Source organism: Ovis canadensis, chromosome 2, assembly GCF_042477335.2.
Source record: "Ovis canadensis isolate MfBH-ARS-UI-01 breed Bighorn chromosome 2, ARS-UI_OviCan_v2, whole genome shotgun sequence".
NCBI classification, from domain to species: Eukaryota; Metazoa; Chordata; class Mammalia; order Artiodactyla; family Bovidae; genus Ovis; species Ovis canadensis.
In genome coordinates this window covers 191,617,122-191,640,182 of record NC_091246.1, presented here as the reverse complement: position 1 = coordinate 191,640,182, position 23,061 = coordinate 191,617,122, and the positions used below count along the sequence as shown (strand labels likewise).

The following is a 23,061-nucleotide window of genomic DNA, read 5'->3' as shown; positions in this document are numbered from 1 at the left end:
TCTGGGGGCCCCAAGACACCCTGATACAAGATCCACTCTGTTTAATACCAGCTTCTGCAGGCTTTGGTGTCTCACAACCAAACAATTCTCACCCAAGACAGGACCTCAGTGAATAAACAGAACTGATCATTCTTACTACATCATTTTGCATGCTAAGGGTGTTTATGAATAGCTCTTCAAAATGAGTGCAAAACCCAATGTGCCCCTGGTTCTTTTGGCTCTGACCACTCATTTTTCGAAAGACCTGTTGTTGAGGGGTGCCAGGGAGGAAGGCCAGCCTGTTCGCCAACCCATGGGCAAGGGAGAGAAACACACAGCATCAGAGTTAGCATCGCCCCCTCTGACCCTGTACCTCAGGCCTTCCTACTCACCATCTGCGGGGCTGAGGCCCCTGGCTGCAGAGATGGCGGGATGTGTTGGGCTGCCGTGCACGGCCCGCAGGTAATGGTCCATGTGGGGGCTCACGTACGGGTGGGGGGCGTTGAAGGGGGACTCCCCGGGGCCGGCGGGGTGTGGGGAAAGCCGAATCAATGAGATATCAGAGATGACAGGGCTGCCGCTCAGGGCGGGAGGCCTGCAGAGAGAAACGACAGCGTTATAAGAAAGTGTAGCCCACCCAGGAGGATGCACGGGGAATCCCGTCAAGCAGCAGAACCAAATGAGCAATCACACATTTATTTTATGCACCAACATCCCTCGGTCACCCTTCACATAGAGTCTCAACTCTCATATTAACACATGAGCCAGTCAGTGCAGGTGGAAAGCTCTTGAGGCTGGTGCGGCTGACCACCCACGCGTCTCATGTCAGTGATGAAATTCTGCATACATGGGACTGGATCTGCTGGGCCACAAGCTCGGCAGGCCACACACCTGCGAGCTGCCACCACTGCTTCCCCACGGCCTGCTCAGGGCTGGAGGTGTTAACAACTAAGTCTCCGTTAATGGACAGATGCACGCCTCCTACCAACCGGTGTGGAAAACAGACCATGAAAATGGGCTTCCCAGGTGGTGCTAGTGGTAAAGAACCAGTCTGCCAATTCAGGAAAGAGACCTGGGCTTCCCCGGTGGCTCAGTGGTAAAGAATCTGCCTGCAATGCAGGAGCCCCGGGTTTGATCCCTGGGTCGGGAAGATCCCCTGGAGGAGGGCACGGCAACCTACTCCAACATTCTTTGGGCTCCCCTCATAGCTCAGTCGGTTAAAGAATCCACCTGCAATGCAGGAGACCAGGGTTTGATCCTGGGTCAAGAAGATCTCCTAGAAAAGAAAATGGTAACACACTCCAGTATTCTTGCCTAGAGAATCCCCGTGGACAGAGGAGCCTGGTGGGCTATAGTCCATGGGGTCGCAAAGCGTCAGACACGACTGAAGCGACTTAGCATGCAAACATGCATGCAGAAGATGCAAAGGGCTTGTCTTCCTAACAGAACCGAGAAAAAGAGGAATCAGGAGATGCCCTGAAAGATGGAGAGTTTGGGACTTCCATGGGACAATCCCTGAAGTGAAGCGCTCAGCCACAGAATCAGCTAGAAAGGAAAAGACCAGTATTTAGGAAGAGTTTTGAAAGGCTGAGCCATCATTTTGGAATATCATCCTAGCTCTCTGTACATGAAGCTCTTTCTGATGTTCCCTGAGTCTCTCTTCTCTGACACCAACTGACAATCAGGGATGCACCTGGCGGGGCTGTGGCCCATTTCCATGGTCAGCCTTGCAGAAGGTACCTGTTCCACTTGACAAAAGGACAGGCCTGGCCTCCAGGGGCCTCCAGGCAGCTGTGAGCATGTTAGCTGCAGGGGTGTTCTGAGGTCATCTGCTCCAAAACTTGCTCATGTTAAAGAAAAATCAGACAGGGGGAAGTTGCTGGGAAACCACAACCAAATCATTGGAAACCAAATTTACCAAGATTTCGCTTTTGATTTTTCAGAAGATAGGGACCTCTCTGTGACTTCACACAGTGCAAAGAATGTGTTCAGACCAATCTGGTCAGCCTCGCAGGAGGTTAAGATCAATCTGCATTAGACTCTCAGCCACTCTAAAGAACAGTATGGAGGTTCCTTAAAAAAATAAAAATAAAAGTACCATATGATCTGACAATCCCACTCCTGGGCTTGGATAAAACTCTAATTCAAAAATATGTATGAACCTCTATGTTCATTCCAGAACTATTCACAATAGCCAAGACTTGGAAGTAATCTAAATGTCTGCCAACAGATGAATGGATAAAGAATACGTGGTACATATATACAATGAAATATTATTCAGCCATAAAAAGCAATGAAATTGTGTCACTTGCAGAGACATGACTGGACCTAGAGAGCATCATATTAAGTGAAGTAAGTCAGACAGACAAAGATAAATCTCATATGATATCACTTATATGTGGAATATAAAAAAACGATATGAATAAACTTACAAGATAGAAACAGACCTACAGAGAAAACAAACTTATGATTATCAAAGGAGAAAGGTTGGGGGGAGGGATAAATTAGGAATTTGGGATTAAAATATACACACAATTACATATAAAATAGGTAATTAACAAAGAGCTACTGTACAGCACAGGAAACTATACTCAGTATCTTGTAATAATTTACAGTGGTAAAGAATCTTATATATATACATAAAACTGAGTCACTTTGCTGTACACCTGAAACTAACACAACATTGTAAATGAACTACATCTCAATACAGATTTTTTTAAAAAAAGCAGAATCTCAGCCTTCACCAGCTCAGTCACACTGTGCTCAGTAATTCAACCTCACCAAGGCTCAGTTTTCTTATCTGCACAGTAGGGGTAACAACAGTACCCATTTCATAGGGTTGCTGTGAGGATGAAAGTCCTTCAAACAGTGCCTGAGACACAGCTATCAGTCAACAAATGAGAGCTGCTATTACAGCATCAGCACCACATTTGAGGGCAAAATCCAGACGTGCCAGGGAAGCCCTCAAAACCGGATGCTGGATGTGTGAAAAGGCGCTGTGAGAACCAGTTACTTCAGAGAAGGCATGATTCGTTTGTGGCTGCAGCAGACTAGAGCTAATTACTGATTGTGTGCAACAGGGCGTGAAAATCGTGCTTACGACAGAGCACACACCAGAACTTAAACAGGTGACGTCCGGATGTCTTAACATCTGCGTTAAACAAACTCCCCACTCAGAGGCCAATCCACCCGCCTAGGTGTGAGCACTCTGCTGGGTCACTTTCGAGGTTTTCACCCGCCTGGTGTGCGCGCTCTGCTGGGTCACTTTCGAGGTTTTTCACGCGCCTGGTGTGCGCGCTCTGCTGGGTCACTTTTGAGGCCACTCCACCCACCCCGTGCGCGCTCTGCTGTGTTACTTCCGAGGTTTTCACCCGCCTGGTGTGCACGCTCTGCTGGGTCACTTTTGAGGCACTCCACCCACCCAGGTGCGCGCTCTGCTGTATCACTTTCGAGGTTTGTTTTTTTGCTGTGCTGGCTCTTCGTGTGGCACGTGCGCTTCTCTGGTTGTAGTGTAGGGGCTTAGTTGCCCCGTGGCGTGTGGGATCTTCGTTCCCTGACCAAGGATCGAACCCTCATCCCCCTCATTGGAAGGTAGATTCTTAACCACTGGACCAGGAGGGGAGTGCATATTTTGGAGCTTTGGCAGATATGACTTGCGAGGGACATACAGATACAATGAACCTGCCAAGCTGCCTCCTTGTTGCAGCGCTTTTGCCCACGTCAATTCTTGGCCAACCTGCACCCAATACCTTGCCAGGGCAATCTCTTCTCCTCCCTGCAGGCCCGGGTCCAGGGACCCAATCAGTATTGCCCTCCCTGAAGCCCGTCCCCCTGGCACAAGCTCTCTCCTCCTCCGAAGGAGGCATGATTCTCCTCTTAGGTGGGCAGGTGTGCTTGCCAGGTGACCAGGCTCTATCCAGGAGCAAGGCGGGTCCCAGGCACTGCTACATCAAGTGCCTGGCAGGCAGCTGACATCCCACAGTCATTCAGCGTTATTTTCAAAGCCAGCGATGGTGACACACCTGAGCCAGGTACTGAGCTTGGCAGAGGGGAGCCTCTGCTGTCAGCCATAGCCTCCAGCTGTTCTCATGCACAACCTGCCCTAAGAGCCCAGGGAGCTTCCTTGCCACTCAAATGATGAAGAACCTGCCTGCAATGCAGGAGACCCGGGTTCGATTCCTGGGTCAGGAAGATCCTCTGGAGAAGGGAACGGCCATCCATTCCAGCATTCTTGCCTGGAGAATCCCATGGACAGCGGAGCCTGGCAAGCTACAGTCCGTGGGGTCACAGAGTCAGACACGGCTGAGCGACTAACACTACTAAGAGCCCAGGCCACCTGTGAGGAAACTGCACTGAGTCCGGGGATCAGAGGTGGCTCTGCCCCGGCCACAGAGGCCAAGTGTCGTTGCAAGAGGAGTGAGTAAGTGATGCACCTTCAGTGAGTGAGTCCTCAGAGCCAGGGTCCTCCCCCAGACAATTCAAGGTAGGGCAGGTCCTAGGGCTCGCAGGGACGCTGGCTGGCATCGAGCTTAAGGCAGTCTGTAATTGATGAATCTGGTGGCCCTAAGTGGCCTGGTCAGGCCTCCCTAGTATCAGGTCACCCTGTGGGGTGCATGGACCCCAGACAAGTGGGTGATTACAGGGGGGTTTAAAGGAACACATGGAGGGCACACGGCAGCCCCTGTCTGTCCATGGTGACAAACATCCCACTGGCCAAGCAGGAGGCTGGAAGGGGTCTCGTCATGGCAACGTGCACCCCACTGGGGAGCTGCCTTGGTGGGACTGGAATCCTGTCCAGCCTCAGTGGTTGGGCCCAGAGGTGGCAGGTGGGGCCCAAGTCTGTACACCGAGGAGCTGGCACTCTTGTCTCCACACCTCTGTCACCATCCTTTGGAGGGCAGCGACCTCCGTCATCCCCTTCCAGTCATATTCTTCACCAAGGAAATAGGGAGCTCAAGTTTCTTCCAGGCCATCCCCTCCCCTCAGGGATGCCTTGCTGACTTCAAAACAGCAGCCTGTGAAGGAAGTAGGAGCTGAGGGCCTCTGGGAGGAAACACGAAAACTGGCACCAACAACTGTACTTTACCCACAAGGGGTCCGGGTCCAGGGACGGAAGTCACCCCCAGGCCATGTTGCCAGAGACACAGGCAGGATTCAATTCCAGCTCCAAGTCCTCACTCCCACAACCATGCTGCCCTCAGCCCAGGTGCTTCCTGCCCCAGCGGGGAACAGGGCCAAGGTCTCCCTGTCCCCTTGGTGTGACACGGCAGGAAGCTCAGAGAGACCACTACCCTGTCCCGAAGTAGATTCAACAGGGGCCTGCCATGAGATGCGTCAGCTCACCGCAGAGCTGATGATGGGGTGCACAGAACATCCCCTGCTCTTCCAGTGACAGGAGGGCTTCCAGTGCCAGGCCTGGGAGAGGGGTCTGGGCCAGCAGAGCCTCCCAGGAGAGACAGAACCAAATGTGAGTCTGGGCAATGCAGAGCAGGACTGGGTTCTGGGGGCTGTCCAGGGGGACCCAGGCCGGGGCCAACCCCAATCCTTCCACTCATCTGGGTGTCTAAGGCTAGGATGCTGCCCGTCCCTGGCGCCTCACCAGGTGGTACACAAAGATTTGCGCTGGGGACATGGGAGCAGCTAAACAAGCATTAAGTCCTTCCCTTCCCTTCTGAGCCACCAGCTAACTTTGGGTGTGGAGCATCTGCTGACCTAGGCTCCCAGGACCCAAGACAACAGGCCCATTAACAACACAGCTACAGGTAACAGTCTAGACACTTCTGGGAAGCCTCCCTGGATATCCCCTTTGCATGGCCCAGCTTAGCTGTGCCCTGACCTGGCATTGCGTCAAGACTGGGTGTCAGCTGCCAGGGGGTCACATGCATGTTTTTCCTTTAATAATCTCAATAAAAAATCCACAAAGTTGGCCCCTTATGTCTGTTTTACAGATGAGAACACTCTCAGAAAGGCTAGGTACCTCACCCAAGGTCACTAAGAGAGCAAGTATTGGAACCATCATTAATCCACGAGGGTCCCCCAGCAGAGAGGAAGGTGCTCTTGATGACTGCAGTTCTTTGTGAGCAGGGCTCTGGTGGGCGCAGGACCAGGAAAGGGACAGCACCCGGGAACAAAAGAACTTGATTTCTCCTCCCCCTGCCTTGTTCCAGCTCTTCCACTCTCTTCCCCCCAACTCCCATCCCATCACTTCGCACAATCCAACCCAGCTCTTAGGAGGGAGCTGGAACCTCTGTCTCACACTGGGTTGTTGAGTGACTGATAGGTTCCAGGGTCACAAAAATTCCAAGACTGTCATTCTAACAGACCAAACACTGCCAAAGGAATGAATCTCAAATGGTAGAATTTAAAGCATTAGGAATGCACCAGGGGGAGCAGGGGACTTCCCAGTGACCTTAAATCACATTAACACACCCAACTTTCAAGACCGGTCCTTCAGGGATCAGAGTTTCTCTTTCTTGGATGCTTGTCCCACCTTAAGCACCACTAAGAGTCCCCATGCAGATGGTGCTGCCGAGCTGGGGAACCAAGAACAGGGCCTTTGGGTGTGCCAGGAAAGGCAGCTGCTGGTTAACACTGGAGCTGCTTCTTTAGGCCATCCCCCAGTCACAGCCTCCCTTTCTCCTTCCACTTCCATGCCTATGGGCTGTGGGAGCCCAACCCTGGTCTTAGCCATGACCCATCCAGGCCTTGAATTCTGGCAACTGGGCAGAGACTCGGAAGTGGCCTTGAGGGTGGAAGGAGGGACAAGGTGTGTAAGCTGCTTTTAGAAGACATTACATTCTCCTAGGTTGTAGGTACGCCTGTGTGCACACTCACATGCTTGCAGGCCTTTGTCAACTGCACTGACCACATTAGTCTCCCTGTGGGCTGCTCAGCTTCGACTCCACCCTTATGTATCACCTTCTCCACTTCAGTCCAGCTCTGAGCTCATCAGAACCTGATCTTATCAATTGTTTCTTCCCATATTTGTGCATCTTCCCAACAAAATTGCCCCAAGCACTAGCTATGTGACCAGGGACCCACAGGGAGCTCACAGCCCAAGTGGAAGAGGCAGAAACACAAGCTAGTTTGATAAAGATTCCAGCAGAGGAATAAATTCCCTAACTCTGCCTGAAGGCTTCTCAGAGAAGGTGACATTTGGTTTGGGTTCTAGAGGAGGAACCCAGGAGGAGTTTATGGGGGAAGTATATTAAAAATAAAGGAAGTAAGCGCAAAGAAGGGCTGGAATGTAAGAACTTTTTGCAAAGGTTATATCCTGGGGGTAGTGGCAGAGTCCACAGAGAACTTTGGGCTGGATCTACATTGGATCTGCTTCTCCTCTTCTGCTGTGGGTGGGGGCACGTGACCCCAGCTCAGATGGTCAGAGTATCCCATATCCCCAGGCACCACTGGAGATGGGCATGTGCCCAAGACAGCAGCTTTGACTGAAATCTTTGGGAAAGAAGTGTGCTCTGTCCACAGGTGGTGTTGTACAAGTGTGGAGCCGCTGAGGGCTTTGAGGGGCAAGGACAGGAACAGAGCTGAGGAAACACAAGCATCAGAGCTGAGAGTCATGGAACAAGTTTCTTGACGTGAGCCCCTGGGTAGGGATCTGGTTTTACTGGAAGCTAGCTGTTGGTGTTTAGTCGCTAAATCGTGTCTCTTTTGGGACTCTCATGGATTGTAGCCTGCCAGGCTCTTTTGTTCATGGGATTTCCCAGGCGGGAATACTGGAATGGGTTACAGTTTCCTTCTCCAGGGGATCTTCCCAACCCAGGGATCAAACCTGTGTCCCCTGCATTGGCAAGCGGATTCTTTACCACTGAGCCACCAGAGGAAGTCCACCAGAAGCTAGTACCCTCGTCCTTTCCAGTTCTCTGAGCCAATACATTTGTTTGTTTGTTTCAACCAGTTCCAGCTGACTTTTTCTGTCTTAGGCAACTGCCAAGGCTTGTCAAGGCGAGCCTTGACTAATGCAGCCTCCCCGACTCCCCCTGCCCAGGAGATCTGGGGCCTGGCTTCCTGCAAGGCAGACTTGAGCTGTGGTTCTTCGGGCCTGACACTCTTTGGCCTGCAGGCATTCTGCCCACAGCTGCTGGGCAGCGAGGGCAGTTGTGCTGGCCCTTCCGTGTCTGGGCACAAAGTACAAGTAGGAGTCTGGGTAAGAGGAATGGCCAGCTACCTTCTGCTCCTCATGAGTGTGTCTGTGTGTACATGTGTGTCTGTGAATGTGTGTGTCTATGTGTGCATGTCAGTGTATGTGTGCGTGTGTCTCTCTGTGTCTGTGTGTGTGTCTCTTTGTATGTGCGTGTTGCGTGTCTGTGTGTGTGTGATGCGCAGCGGGGCCCAGCCTCTTTGGGCTGATTCTGCTTCAGGACAGGAGTCCCGTGGTTCCTCCCAACATTAGCGCTTTCCTCTTTTCTTCCCTCCCCTTGGGAGGGGCCTGCAAAGCCCCTGGACAAGGTTTCAGGGCCAGGCTACCAGCCACGGGAAGAAAGGAGGAAAAGGAGAAAGAGGAGCAGGAAAACAGCAAGTGGAGACCAATTGGCCCATTGCCATCCCAGTCCAAGTGGGCACTGCCAGGAACGGTGCCATTCACCACGTGGTCAATGTGAGCTAGAGGCCAACTGTGTGCAGCAGGTTCAGAAACTCTTCAAGGGAGGTCTTACTGCCCGTGTTGGGGGCAGTTAGGAGCCTGGCCCGAGGTTGCAGAGCTGTAAGTGGTCGAGCGTTTTCTGACCCTGGGAAGGCAGGCTCGGTCCTCTGATGCCGTCAAGAGCGCATGGGCAGGTAAGACCCCCCACAGCTGTCTCTGCCCCGAGAAGTCCTGTTGGATGTCCCTTCACAGACATGGCTTTGACTGGACCCTGGGGATGGGGGTACTGGCAGAGGGGAGCTGGCACACAGGTAGACAGAGTCTGGACTCTCTGGGTCTGAATTATGGCTCTGCTACTTCTTGCGGACCTTGGTCTGCAATCCGCACCCTCACCAGCAGGCTGGGCAGCTGGGAGACAGAACGAGCTCAGTACGGCAACTGTGTGCTGTATTCCTGGGTGACAAGCAGGTGCTTGGCCCGTGCCCACTGTCTCTTTCCTTACATTTAACAAATGAGCAAATGGAAGGCACTCAGAGGGTGGAGGAGAGGACCCCGCCCGCCTCTCCCAGCATCCAGCCCTGGGTCCCTCCCTCCCCAAGTGCTGAGCACCAGTGTTGGAGGGAGATGAAAGGGAAGGCATGGTGATGGGAGCTCTGCACGTCCGTGTGCACCACAGCTCACGCTGGCTGGACTTGAGCAAGCACGCCTAGACCCTTGGGGACGGGCGCCATCCCTGGGCGCTGGCACAACAAGGTGCGTTCCTAGAGGGTGTTGGCTTCCGCTAGGCTGTGGAGCTAAATGAGTCTGTGCTGATGGGAGGAGTGGGGGGCGGTATATCTGACCCCAGTACAGTCTGAGCCAAGGCGTTGGGCAGGAACCAACGTGCTCCTTCATTTGGGGATTGGGGGCCTGGACCCCACCCAAGGTGCCTGTTTGGAGAGGAGAACAATGCGGAGCTGAGGGTGCTGACTCACCCAGACTCAGAACCAGCCGTCAGAGCAGGTTTGCACAGGCGGGGGTCAGCAGCTGGAAGGAAGGACCCTTGGCCACCCAGAGACATTGCTGCTGCCATTTATATTCACAGACCTTTTCCCATGCAGGTCAGGAGGGCCAGAAATAGGAAGGGAACACCTTCCGTGTCTTATTTCACAGACAGCATGACTGGCACCCAAAGTGACAGTTGGCAGAGCACGGGCACCCAGTCCTGGGCATCACTCTATCCTATCCTCTCCTAGGAGAAAGGAGAGGCCTGGCCACCTGGGGCTCCAGGCATTCACACCTCCCCCCCCAGCCTGCTTCTCGGGGTGCCTGATGGCCTTCACGGCACCAGGACACCACCTGCCTGCACGGCCTGGTGCCTGTGCCCCCCTCCTGAATCCTGCATGCTCCCTCATGGTTTTCTCTCTGGTCCTGGGCCCTGCCTTGCTCCTCCTCAGGGAGCTGGCCCCAAACACCTGCTTTTCCATTCACACCTTCTTCCTCTTCATCCCTACCCTGCCCTGGATGTGGAGGACAGTTCCTTCCCCGGAACCCGAGCACGTCCGTTGTGGCTGGTCATCAGGCACCTGCGGTGATGGGTTCACATGGCGCCTGTCTCCTCAATGGACAGGCAACCCCAGCGGCAGACTCCAGGCCCACTTCCACTCACTTACTCCCCCAGCAGCAGGCCCTGTGCAGTCGGGGGCACACATGTGCTCAACTTTTTGAAAGGATGAATGGATGGATGGATGATGGATAATGGATGAATGAGTAGATAATGAACAATGAATGACATGGATGGATGGATGAAATAGAGAGTGTGTCCAGTGTAGAGCAAGGCATTGCAGCAGGAGACAGGGGTTCCTTGCCTCACTTTTGACCATGGGCCTCGGAACAAGTCATGCCCCTCTCTAAATCTGCTTTTTCGTCCAGAAAGAGCAATCACAGAAGCACTCTTACAAATACGAGTGAGGAGTGGAGAGGAGGCAAGTGTGGGAAGCTGATGTCTCTCGAAGATGTCTCCATGTTCTAATCCTTAGAGCCTGTGAAATTACTGTATTTGGGGGAAAAAAACCAAAAACATCTGAAAGATGTGATTAAGATGAGGATGTTGAGAAGAGATTATGGGTTATCTGTGCTTAGTCACTCAGTCATGTCCAACTCTTTGTGACCCTTTGGGCTGTAGCCCACCAGGCTACCCTGTCCATGGGATTTTCCAAGCCAGAATACTGGAGTGGGTTGCCATTTTCCTCCTCCAGGGGATCTTCCTGACCCAGGGATTGAACCCGGGTCTCGTCTCCTGCATTGTAGGCAGATTCTTTATCCACCGAGCCATCAGGGAAGTCCTATGGATTATCTGGGTGGATGCTAAATACCAGCGCAAGTGTTAAGAGAGGCCAGGCAGGCGGAAACCTGACCCAGAGGAGCAGGAGGCAACGTAACTCTAGGGCAGAGGCTGGAGGGAAGTGGCCACAAGCCAAGGGGTACTGGCCATGCCAGAGGCGAGAAGAGGCTGGGAAGGGACTCCCCTTGAGCCTCCAGAAGCATAAGAGCAGAAATCCCTATTGTTGTAAGCCACGGAGCTGGTGGTAACTTGCTAGGAGCTAGGAAGGTGTGTCAAGCATACTGTGCTGGTATAGAGAAGGCCCACGGGATGGGGCAGGGGTTGCTGTCATTATTACTGTCATATTTCTTCTGAGACTGTCAGCTCTTAAGAGAGCAGAGTTAGTGTGCTATTTCCCAGAGTAGCCTCGCCCCAGTAGGTACTCCATCAGTGGCAGGCAGGCCAGGAAAAGGAGCTCCCCTTCACACCAGGGTTGGGGTGTGGAGGAGGGTGTCTGAGGGTTGTGTTCCATCCCCCCTGTGTCACAGGGATCTGGAGCATGCCTTCCTGCCAGCGCCTGGATTACACGGTCACTGGCTCCCCTTAGCTGAACGCACCCTGCACACAGCCCTGACATGCCAACTCTGCCCGCCCCAGGGACTGCTTGCTTGTACACACAGGTCCTGCCTTTGGGATGAGCTGCTGCCACCCACCAGGATCCCAGGGCCATGGGCAGATCAGTGGGCTCAGAGTGGGGAGGCCATGACCCTCTGCTATGGCCGAGCCACCCAGGCCAAGGACCCGCTTACTCAGAAACACCAGGCAGGTGACCTCAGGCCCACTGATATGCCAGAAGCAAATGAATTTCCTAAAGCTGGCCTGCTTTTCTGAGCTCTGCTCTTCCCTAAACTGGGGCTCTTAGCACCCGGGGCCAGGGAGGGCACAGGTCTGCTCTCACGGGCATCCCTGCCCGGCAAGACTTTGGCCTACGAACAGACAGAAAGAGCGCTCCAGGGGGACTTCCCTGGTGGTCCAGTGGCTGAGAATCCGCCTTCCAGTGCAGGATCTCAGGCGCTTGCACTCTGGAGCCCACGTGCCACAACTAGAGAGAAGCCTGCATGCCGCAAAGAAGACCTGATGCAACCATAAATAAATAAAAAGAATTAAAAAAGAAATGGAGCTCCATCATGCCCTGCTGCGTGGAGTTCAATCTCCTCTCCAAGGCTTTTGTTTACTGGTTTTGTTTGTGTTGTTTCTTGCTTGTCTGGTTTTCTTTCATTTCTGTTGTATGGAAACTGTACCTTGGCAAGTTTGCTTACCACCTTTTTCACACATGGATTTCAAAAGTTCCAGAAATCAAGTTCTTTTCAAAATAAACTATGGGGGTTTGCAATTATAGAGACAGGTACAGTGAGTTCCCTTGAAAGTCACTGGAGAGTTACCTCTCCCTAAATCAGAGACCAACTGGCACCTCCTGGTGCATCTGAACTGCACTCTGTCCACATGGGGGAGGCTCTTGTTTTAGCTGCTAAGTCATTTCCAACTCTTTTGTGACGCCATGGACTGTAGCCTGCCAGGGTCCTCTGTCCATGAGATTTTCCAAGCAAGAATACTGGAGTGGGTTGCCATTCCCTTCTCCAGGAGATGTTCCTGACCCAGGGATCAAGCCCATGTGTTTGAGCCACCAGGGGGGAGGCTCTACAAAACAGCAAAAGGACACCTGCAAAACGGAGCCCGGCCGAAGCAGCCAGCCAGTCGCTGATTTGTTCCCGTGCTCACGCAACACTGCCTCTGCCCGCTGAAGAGTATGGGTCTCTGACAACACTGGGTGGGTCCCTGACAGCTCTGAAATAGTATACACGTGAATCTATATACAGAAAAGACACAGACAGAAAACAAACTTATGGTGACCGAAGGGGAAGGGTTGGAAGAAGACTCAGCCAGGACTTCTCACCCAGGAAACAGGGCAAGTGGCTGTCAACCTGAGCGATATGTGCCGAACCAGGAGTGTCTGGTCAACCCTGACATTCCCTGGGTCCACTCTGAACCCCCTCCCCTACACACAGGTCTAAGCCAAGCACCTGAGTGTCATACGGTCCCAGTAATGACAAGCTGTTAGGAAAAGACAATCCCCTAGCTCCTTCCCCCAACCCAACCTAAAGTTCACTTTGGTGCCTTGACAAAATCACCATGTTGGGCTATGTACAGCAACCAAGACATGGAAGCGACCTAAGTGTTCATCAACAGAGGAATGGATAAAGAAGATGCGGTATACACACACACACACACACACACACACACACACACACACAGAGGAATATCACTCAGCATTAAAAGGGATGAAATAATGCCATCTGCAGCCACATGAACATTACTGTACTAAGTGAAGTAAGCCAGACAGTGACAAACACCATATGATATCACTTATATGTGAACTCTAAAAAATCATGCAATAGGAACAGGCACACAGGCCTAGAAAACAAGCTTATGGTTATCAAAGGGGAAGGGTTGGGAGTGACAAATTAGGAGTTTGGGATTAACACACTACTATATATAAAACATAAACAATGAAGTCCTATTGTATAGCACAGGGAACTATATTCAATACGTTGTAATAACCTATATAATGTAAAATAATCTGACAAAGTATATATGTATATAACTGAACAACTTTGGTCTATACTTGAAACTAACATAATACTGTAAATCAACTATTCTTCAATTAAAAAAAAAAATCACCATGCTGGGACCTCTGGGATCAGGGAGGGAGTGTGGACACTGTAGCCTGCAAACAGCACACAAGGTGCCAGAGCCAAAAGAGGGGTGGGAAGGAAAGGTTTCCTTCACTCTTCTGGGGTAATCTGAGAAGGCTTCCTGTAGGAGGTGGCATCTGAGTTGGGCCTTAACTCTCACAGGGGAATGGAAAGGAGTCAGTGAGTGGTGCAGGCCCAGTGTTCTGTGATAGAATAGTTGAAAAAAAGGTGGGTCAAATCAGGAAACAGCTAGCAGAGTCCAGGTGCTGAAGCTCAGACCAGACAGCTGGGTTGTGAGAGAGCATGAGGGGAAACTCATGAAGGAAGGGTCAGTAAACTGCACCAGGTTATGACAGGAATGTCCCTTGACCCAGATGCTTCATTACAGGAGCAGAGACACCAGTCACAGACTGGGAGAAGACATTTGCAGCACAGGTAACCAACCACAAAATGAGTAGCCTTAATGTGTAAAAATCTTAGTGAGATGAGCAGGAAAAAGACAACTCCGTAGAATAATGGGCAAAAGAACTGAGCAGGCATTTCGTGAGAAGGAAACCTTATTGGCAAATGAACATATGAAAGGATGTATTCAACTTCGTTAGCAACAAAGGAATGGAAAAATCAAATCATAGGAGATGCCGTTTTGGCAAAAATTAAAATGTGGATGACATCACCCTGGGAACAAGGATGTGGAACAGGCTGAGTCCTTGACCCTCACTGGTGGGAGTGGCTCGACAAAAAGTCTGGCAACATCTAGGAGGGTTAACACGTGAATACCCTGTGACTTGGCAATTTCACTCTCAGACACACATTTATTCTGAAGAACGGGCAGTACTCGAGCCCCAGAGATCAGTGCTAGAGCGTTCACTGCAGTGATGTTCAAGATAGCAAAAGCACAGATGCATCTCAGGTGCCTGTCAGGCCAGACTGCTTCAGAGCAGTGAGAATTCACAAATTAAGAGCACACTCATCAGTGGGATGACTCTCTGGAACATTCTGTAGCCTGTGAAATCAGGTTTCCCAAGAATCCGTCTGCAACAATTCTATTTATATAAAGCACACAGAGCAAAACCAAACAGTGTATTATTAGGAGAGTCAGACACCAGGTCTCAATGGACATGAATTTGAGCAAACGTCGGGAGATATGGAATGACACAGGAGCATGGCATGCTGCAGTCCATGGGGTTGCAGAGTCAGCTGCGACTCAACAACAGCAGACACCATGTAGAACTGTTACAGATGCAGGAAGGTGATAACTCCAAGAGACAGGGAGCTCCAAGGAGGACCCTGGAGGGGCACTCAGCGTCCCAAGGATGCCAGCACATCCCCCATCCTTGCGCAGGGCAGGGAACCAATGGGTATTGTCACTCTTTACATCATAACCATGCTTCTGCTATTTTCCTGTATGTCTTCAAAGTAATAAGACCAAATTTTTAAAAAGGTGGCTGGGTAGAAGCTGGCTGAGTGGATGGAAGTTTTGCGTTGGGGAGTGGAGAGACCACAGGGCTGTCGTGGAGAATCTGTGAGGCTGCTGAAAGGTCCAGTGGTCGTCTTCAGGGTCACTAGGTGGGCTCATCTTGGCCACTCCATCTGTCTGCTGCCAGGTCCCCTCCTAGCCAGCCTCAGCTAAGCCTAACCCTAACCCTAACCCTGCTCTGTGACAGACAGACATCTGTGTATACACGTAATCCTTCAGACATTCTGCTCACCCTGTAGAGACCCATATGCTCCACCAGACCTAGCTGAACGCCAGCTCTCAGCTGTCACTCCCTACGCAGGGCAGACCCATAATAAAGAAATCACTGTGTTCAGCTGACAAAGAGCAGATTTCTTGCTAAGTAAACACCGATGTTTGGGTAGGGAAATTAGGTTATAAAATTGTGCCTACAAAGGAGGCCATACAGATGGATTTGGTTAAGACCTAGCCACGCAAACAACCGGGCTTAATTCAATCACTCACCCTTTATCACATTTTCTTTTCGTCAGAGCAGAAGGATGAGAAGGTTATCAGAGTTTTCAAACATCCAAACCCTCAAAGCAGAAAAAACAAGAGGGGAGTATCAAGGAGGCTTTTTTCCCTAGCAAACTGATCACTTGTTGATTTGTGCAGGCTGAGCTGGGTGGGGGACGGGAGGTGATGGATTCCATTCATGTGTTTTGGGAGGCAACTGGATTAGCTCCCCCCCTACAAGGTACCTGGGGGCTACCCTGGTAGCTCAGCTGATCAAGAATCCGCCTGCAAAGCAGGAGACCCTGGTTCAATTCCTGGGTTGGGAAGATCCCCTGGAGAAGGGATAGGCTACCCACTCTAGTATTCTCAGGCTTCCCTTGTGGCTCAGCTGGTAAAGAATCTGCCCACAATGCTGGAGACCTGGGTTCAATTCCTGGGTCAGGAAGATCCCCTGGAGAAGGGATAGGCCACCCACTCTAGTATTCTTGGGCTTCCGTGATAGCTCAGTCAGTAAACAATCTGCCTGCAATGTGGGAGACCTGGGTTTGATCCCTGGGTTGGAAAGATCCCCTGGAGGAGGGCATAGCAACCCACTCCAGTATTCTTGCCTGGAGAATCCCTATGGACAGACTAGCCTGGTGGGCTGCAGTCTATGGGGTCACAAAGAGTCGGACACGACTGAGCAGCTAAGCACAGCACAAGGCGCTGAGGTGTGGGACAGCTCTGGGTATGTGGATCCTGCTTGTAAGACAAGTCACCCTTGGTTGAGCACAGCTGAGTAGAACCTCCCAGAAAGTCATGGCTTTACGGGGATGGTCCCATCACAGGGCAAATGCAGGGGGCTGGAAGGGGAGCTATGGGTGGGAGTGAGACACTCGGTCTCAGGGTTGGGAGAGGGGCTTTGTTAGGCTTCCCTAGAGTTTGGGTTTAGCAAGGAGAAAAGGCCAAGGTGGAGGGTGGGCTGTATAGAGGGGATCTCCTCTCCAGTGAGAATTCTTCGACTCTGGCCTGGGCCAGCCAAAGGGGTGTGTGGAATTTCCTTTCCTGGCTGCCTGTCAAAACTAAATGGATAATCCCAAATAGTTTAGATAAGACATCTTGTCTTCTTGGCGGTGGGTGTGCTGCCAATTTTTACCAAGCTTCCGAATGCATTAGTATGTGCTTTGAAAAGGGCCTGGGAGTCAAGCCCCCTCATCAGGACAAGGGCAGCTCCAGAAAGGCTGTGGAGCTCCCCCCACACCCCGGCAGGCTGGGGCCAGGAGTCATGCGGGCAGAGACAAGCCTCTGTGCCTTCCTGCTGATAAGTGCTTCCCACTCCTGGCTTCCCGGTGCTCTGGGTTCCCCGCTTCCCCCAACACCCCGCCCAAGCACATCACCCTGTAACTGCCCTGCCTCCCCCTCCCAGGCCAGGAGCCATCTGTGGGTACCAAGACTGCATCTCCTTGGGCCGCATCCCTCGTGCCCGGTGCAAGGCTAGCACATTGAAGGCAGTAGGTGAGTGTCATCAAATGAACGGGTGCTGAGAAATTCCCCACTGAGGGAAGCAACAACTAAAAGCCTCTCTGCTTGGGCAGGACAGGTTAAGTCCACATGTCAGGAGTGCAGCTCCCGGAAGGGGAAGATGAAAGAACGGGCTCCCACAGTGCCAGATACACTTCTCCATGGGTCCTGGAGCACATCATTGATGCAGCAATGCTGGCTGCAGTAATGAAGGCTTGGAGAGCAGCTGCAACAGGACTCAGGGGCAGTTCACTGCTCACAAAATCCCTCAACAGATTTGGACTAAGGCAGGCAGGAGTGACCTGAGTGACCACACTTGGGACACAGAGAGAAAGAAAGAATTAAGCAAGAAAGAACTAAGCTCAATAAATGGATGCATTCTGGGCACTGGCAGCAGCTTCCACCCAGAGTGAACGACATGGTCACAAGCAGTGGCCCCCAGGTCAAAGGCCAATCTGTCCACCAACAACCTGAGATTTTACTGTTAGTGATTAATTCCTTTGGATTGATTATAGCACAGATAACACACTATAGCCCTAAGACCTACAATGAGATGCCCCTTCCTCCCTGAGAATAATCACAGCAGAAAGAAGATCTCAGGCTGAGGGTTAGATCTCATTTTCTGGCTGAGTGACCTTGGGAGGCCCTTAAATTCTGGAAACTTCAAATTTTCTGTTCTGTGAATGGGGAAGAATTATCGTGCAACTCACAGGGCATTTGAGAGGACTGGACAGAATATAATCTGCCCAGCATCCAGCAGAGTGCCTAGAAGAAAACATGGTTTTCCTTCTGGTGTCAACAGCAGAGTGAAAAGAGTAAGCCATTATCCAGCAACCACCAGGTCCCAGGACCTGTTCTCTGTGTTTTACACTACTCACTCACCTAATTCTCACAAGCACCCCATGAAGGGGATTGTTTTATCTCTGTTTTAGAGATGGGGAAACCAAGCCTCTAGAGGTTACACAGCCAGCCCAAGGATGTAAAGGGTACATAGATGGTATAGGATTTGAACTCTGGTCTCATGCTGTACTGCCTACACCTTGGGAGTGTAGGATGGGAACAGCCCAAGACGATGGGGGCCCAGTGAGTCAGGAGAGAAATGAGAAAGATCGCCTCTCCACCCGCCAGGACCTTTTCCCTGGGGGAACTCCTCCCCATGCCAACTCTGCACACCCTCCCCTGCTGCAGACCCACCTCATTTCTGTACATCAAGATTTGCTTCACTCTTGGGGCCCCTCCTGCCCTCAGCTGACCACACGGCTCTCCGCAAAGCCCAGAGTCAGGCAACAAGTCCTCTGCGAGGGCCGGCATTCAGCAAAGATCAAAGAGCAGGCTGCCTTATCAGACACGCTCCTCATTAAACTTTTATAGGCAGATTCCATTATAGATGAGCTGTCTGTCCCATGCTGCTGAGCACGTTCCTGGAGCTGGAGATCTGAAGCTCTCTAAGCGTGAGGGACTTCCACAGAGGGGTTGGGGCAAAGAGGAGCCCTCTAGAGTCAAACTGTCCAGGTTCCAGTCCCTGGTGTGCTACATACTAGGAGAATGTCCCTGGGGACAGCAGCCAACATTGTCATGCCTCAGTTTTCCCCATATATTCAGCAGGTGTGAAGATGCTCAAGTGGTACTGATGAGGGTTTGTGATGCTTTAGTCGCTAAGTCATGTCTGACTCTCGCGACCCCATGGACTGTAGCTCTGCCAGGCTCCTCTGTCCATGGCTAGAACACTGGAATAGGTTGCCATTTCCTTCTCCAGGGGAATCTTCTCGGCCCAGGAATCAAACCCAGGACTGTTGCATTGCAGGCAGATACTGTACTGACTGAGCTACGTAGATGACATAATCCAGAGGGCTAGACATAAGCTGCTGTGACTGCGTCTCAGTTAGTCTGCGTTCAGCATCCTGCCGCCCAGAGAGAGGAAAGGAGCTGCCTCGAGGGCTCTTTAAGGACCACACCCATCCCCGGGAGGCAAGGTTCCACACCGACCTGTCACTCAACTCTCAGCCAGCCATGGAAGGAGGGGGAGCTGCCCTACAAACTGCCTTGTCCTGGGGGTTTTCCAGGTTCCACGCTCACGTGCTGGGCAGTTCCTCTGAAGAAGTGGTCAGCCTTGCGGCTTTTAAGGAGCACTCCCTGCAGAAGGAAGGGCAGTGTCGACTGACATGGAGGAAGACAAGGCCCTTCCCTGGGGGGGCAACCCTGGGCCCCCTCCGCAAATTGACCCAGGAGCCAGGAAGGCATGCCCTTCAGAAGTCTCTTCCTCTGTCCCATCGCACTCAGCAGAAGCATGCATGGTTGCAGAGGGCAGAGAATGCTCTTCCCGAAACACAAATAGAGCCTGTTCCCTTCTGAATGTGAACCTGGCGTGTGGGCCAAGAATCAAGAAAATTCCCACTTGTCTTTCTGCTCCCCTCGGTGGCTGGCTGAGAACAGAGCTGTCAGAGGCCCAGGACAACGCAGGTCAGCTGCGAGCCAGGCCAGCTGTGTGTTTATCAAGCTGTGAGCGTGCCATCTTGGTGGAACACTGACTTTGGAAAACGCCGTCTTCAGATCCACCCAGCCCTGACAGTTCATGAGCTCAGCCAGCAACAGCCAAGAAACTCCTTTCTTAAGAGAAGTGGGGATGACTGTTTGTATTCACGTGCAGTCACCAGGATGAGGTAGGGTTCAGACACCCTGAGTGGCTCTTAGGGGGGTGCTGGGCAACTGGCACACGTGACAGAGTACCCAGAGGATGGTGGAAGGTGGAAGCCCTCACACCCACCAGCTGGTATTCCTGTTCTTTCCTGAAAGGATCTGGGTCAGCGTGTGGGCTTTCCATGAACTGATGGCTAAGCCCCAGAGCCACCTGTCTCTAGCAACAACCCCACCCTACCCCCTGCTCCTTCTCTGTGCAGGGTGGCCTGGGCTGTGACTGCTGGAGTATTGTGCACCAATCACAGCTCAGGATCAGCTGATGCAGGGGAGCAATTAGTGGTGGTCCGGAGTCCAGGCAGGTACTGGGGTCATGGATGTCAGAGGTCATTTTGCAGCCCGATGAGTGGGGAACAGAGGCGACTGTCCTCCCTACGGTTGAGATGCTACGTCTGTCCCCTTTCCTCCCCTCCCTCTCTTGTCCCCGTATGTACATCTCCTTCTGCAGGCTGAGAATAAGAAGAGATTCAGGGCATCTTGTGGGCTTCTGTGAGGAGGTGATGAAAAGGAAGCACGGCATATTTAACACCCATATCGCAGAGTTGTTAGCATGGAGGGAAAAGGCCTAAGTGCTTGCTACCTCTATGACTCTGGACGACCGCTCTGGGGTCACTGCCTAGGAATGTGCATCTTTAAGACACATCCTAGTTCAGATTTACAGCCAGGTTTGAGAACTGCTCCATGAGCTAGTTTCTCTAGCCCTTCTGGGCTGCAAGCAGCTGGAACTGGTCCTCTATGAAGCCCTAGGGCAGGACTGGGATGGCAAGGACCCTACAAACAGCGTGGCGAGTTGAGAATCCACCCAGCCTCCTGCACCAGGAATATGAGCTTCTGCCCTTCCTGCAAGCATGTGTGTGGATCTGGGCCCAAAGCAGTCTCCACTCCCATGCACAGCGAGAAGGTGGGGGCTCCAGCTGAGGGCCCCACTGTGCCCCACCTCAACCTTGGTTCTCTACATGACCTGCTGAGCCTAGTTCCAAGGGGCAGGGGTGGAGGAGATCCACAGAGCTCCTGTTCCCTGCTAGTAGTCACCTGGTGATGGAGAGGCGACAGGACCTTCTCTCCTGCCCTTGAGAATGGACTCTCGGAGACTCAAGAGCCCGTGCCCATGGTGGGGTGGGGGTGTCACAGAAGAACCACACCTGACCAGCAAACACATCTTCCTATCCGTCTCCCCATCACCCGTGGTTTACACAAGTGACGGGTGCGGCATCAGCAGTCCTGACCATTTACTCTTCAGGAACTACCTAAGCTTTCATAAACTGTGCAAGGATGTGGTGGGTTTGCACCTCCAGGGGACTGGAAGGTGGGTCTGGAGAGAGCTGGGTGGTGGGACGACTATCTATAAGGAAGCTGTCCAGCTGGGTGGTACTGGGTGGGTTTCACACTCTAGAACCACTGCCTGCTCCTCCCATGAGTAGCTGCCTGCTTGGGGAAGTGTGCAGCCAACCCTGGCCAGTCTCCTCCTCTGTCTGACCACAGTGATTGCTACAGCCCATCTCCTTCCTGTGGTCTCCCACTTCTTCTGCCCATCCTCTAGCAGCTCCTACAATTACCCTGAAAATGAAGCAGACCACTCCCTGCTGCTCCTGGTCGCCAAAAGGAGAAAGTCCAAATTCCTCGACTGGGGAGGGTGGCGGGTGGTGGGAGAAGACCCCTCCTCCCTCCATCCCCAGCCGTACCTCTTCAGCCCCATTTCCCACCTCCCCATGGTACAGCCCCAAGACAGCGTCCCCTTCCAAGGTCGTGCCATGGCCTACCTCTGCCACAATGAACCCCTCTCTAATAGGCCACCAGAAACAACAACAGTGATCACAGTGCATCCACAGCAAGTTTCCACACTGTTCCAAATACGCTATTTGTCTTACGCCATTTAATTTTTCAAATAACTCAGTAAATGGGATGGGTACTATTATCGTGCACTTATTTAGATGAGAAAACTGGGGTTTATCCATTCAGATTGATTAGATGGTTACCTCCCAAAGCTGGTGCGTTCAGTCCTGGGGTTCAAGCCCAGGTAGCAGGCTGAGGGGCCAGTGGTGGGGTGCTCCTCCTGGAGCCACACCCACCATGACCAGGAGAGCCAGTGGGCAGCGGCCTTGGGTGCCAGCAGCTGCAGAGGCTCTGAAGGCGAGACAGGTGATGACTGCATCTCATCTGCCGCACAATGTTTCTGTAATTAGATACACTTGGCAACGGTGAGGAGGCATGGCTGCAGCACGGGCTTGGTGGATGGAGTGCTCCACCAGGATCTGACCACACTGGTCACAGAAGTCACAGCCAGGGGGCCCATTTTCTCTTCTAGGCTTTATCTTGTTTCCCACCTGGGGCACCCACCTCGGGGGATGAAGGGGTGGGCTTCCCAGGGCCCAAGGCTAGCCCTGAACACTTGCTGTATTTCTCCAGTGGCCTGGGGGGAAGGAACCAGGATAGTGTGGAGCCACTGGGAGCCCACCCTAGCACGAGGTGGGCTTTGGGGGGCAGGTGGGCTCCTCAACCCTTGAGGGGAAGCAAGCAGGCCCGCCCATCTTGCACGGATGACATGTGAAAATCAGTGCACCTCTCTGAACCTCAGGGTCTACATCCATAGGATGCAAATTATAACCTCGTTTCACAGGCAATCAGGAAGCTCAACTAACACAGCCCAACCAGGCTCCAGTACAGAGCCTGGCCCCAGTAGGCCCTGCACAAATGACTGACACCCTTTACTGTCTTCTACTGGGTGATGCCAGGCTTCACCACTGAAACTTTGTGATCACAAATGAGTTGAATGGTGACACCCAGAGATGTCTGTGTCCTAATCCTTGGAACCCATGAATGCCACCTTCTGTGGGAAAAGGGGTGTTGCAGATGTATTTGAGTTAAGGTTCCTGAGACCGGAAGATGATCCTGGATTTCACACTAAAAGCATCACTGGCATCCTTTTAAGGGAGGCAGAGGAAGAAAACTACTGCAGATGAGAAAGGCGGCAATGTGAGAAAAACAGCAGGGGACATAAAGGCAATGTGGTGAGAGGCAGGGATCATGGGCATGCAGGCAGCCTCCAGAAGCTAGAAAACTCAAGGAAATGGATCCTCTCCTGGAGCTGCAAGGCTCCAGAAGGAAACCAGCCCTGCTAACACCTTGATTTTAGGCCCAGAAGACTTACTTCTCCTTACTGGCCAGGAGAGAAGCAGGCCCAGAAAGGGGACATGACCTGTGTCTAGCCCTGACCTAGGGGACGACAAAGTCTGGAGAAGGCTCAGGGACCACCTCTCAACCACAGCTCTCCATTAAGCCAGGGACTAAC

At 52.3% G+C, this 23,061-nt stretch overlaps 1 protein-coding gene across 2 annotated transcripts in view; it reads right to left on the bottom strand.

Annotated features, from left to right (window-relative positions):
• The window catches only part of GLI2 (GLI family zinc finger 2), a 261,304-nt gene that overhangs the window by 38,083 nt on the left and 200,160 nt on the right, over positions 1-23,061 (bottom strand). For both annotated transcript variants that reach the window (XM_069574446.1, XM_069574447.1), the window contains one exon: positions 372-574. In XM_069574446.1, the coding sequence (XP_069430547.1) occupies positions 372-574 (203 nt within the window). The remainder of the gene's footprint in view (positions 1-371; positions 575-23,061) is intronic.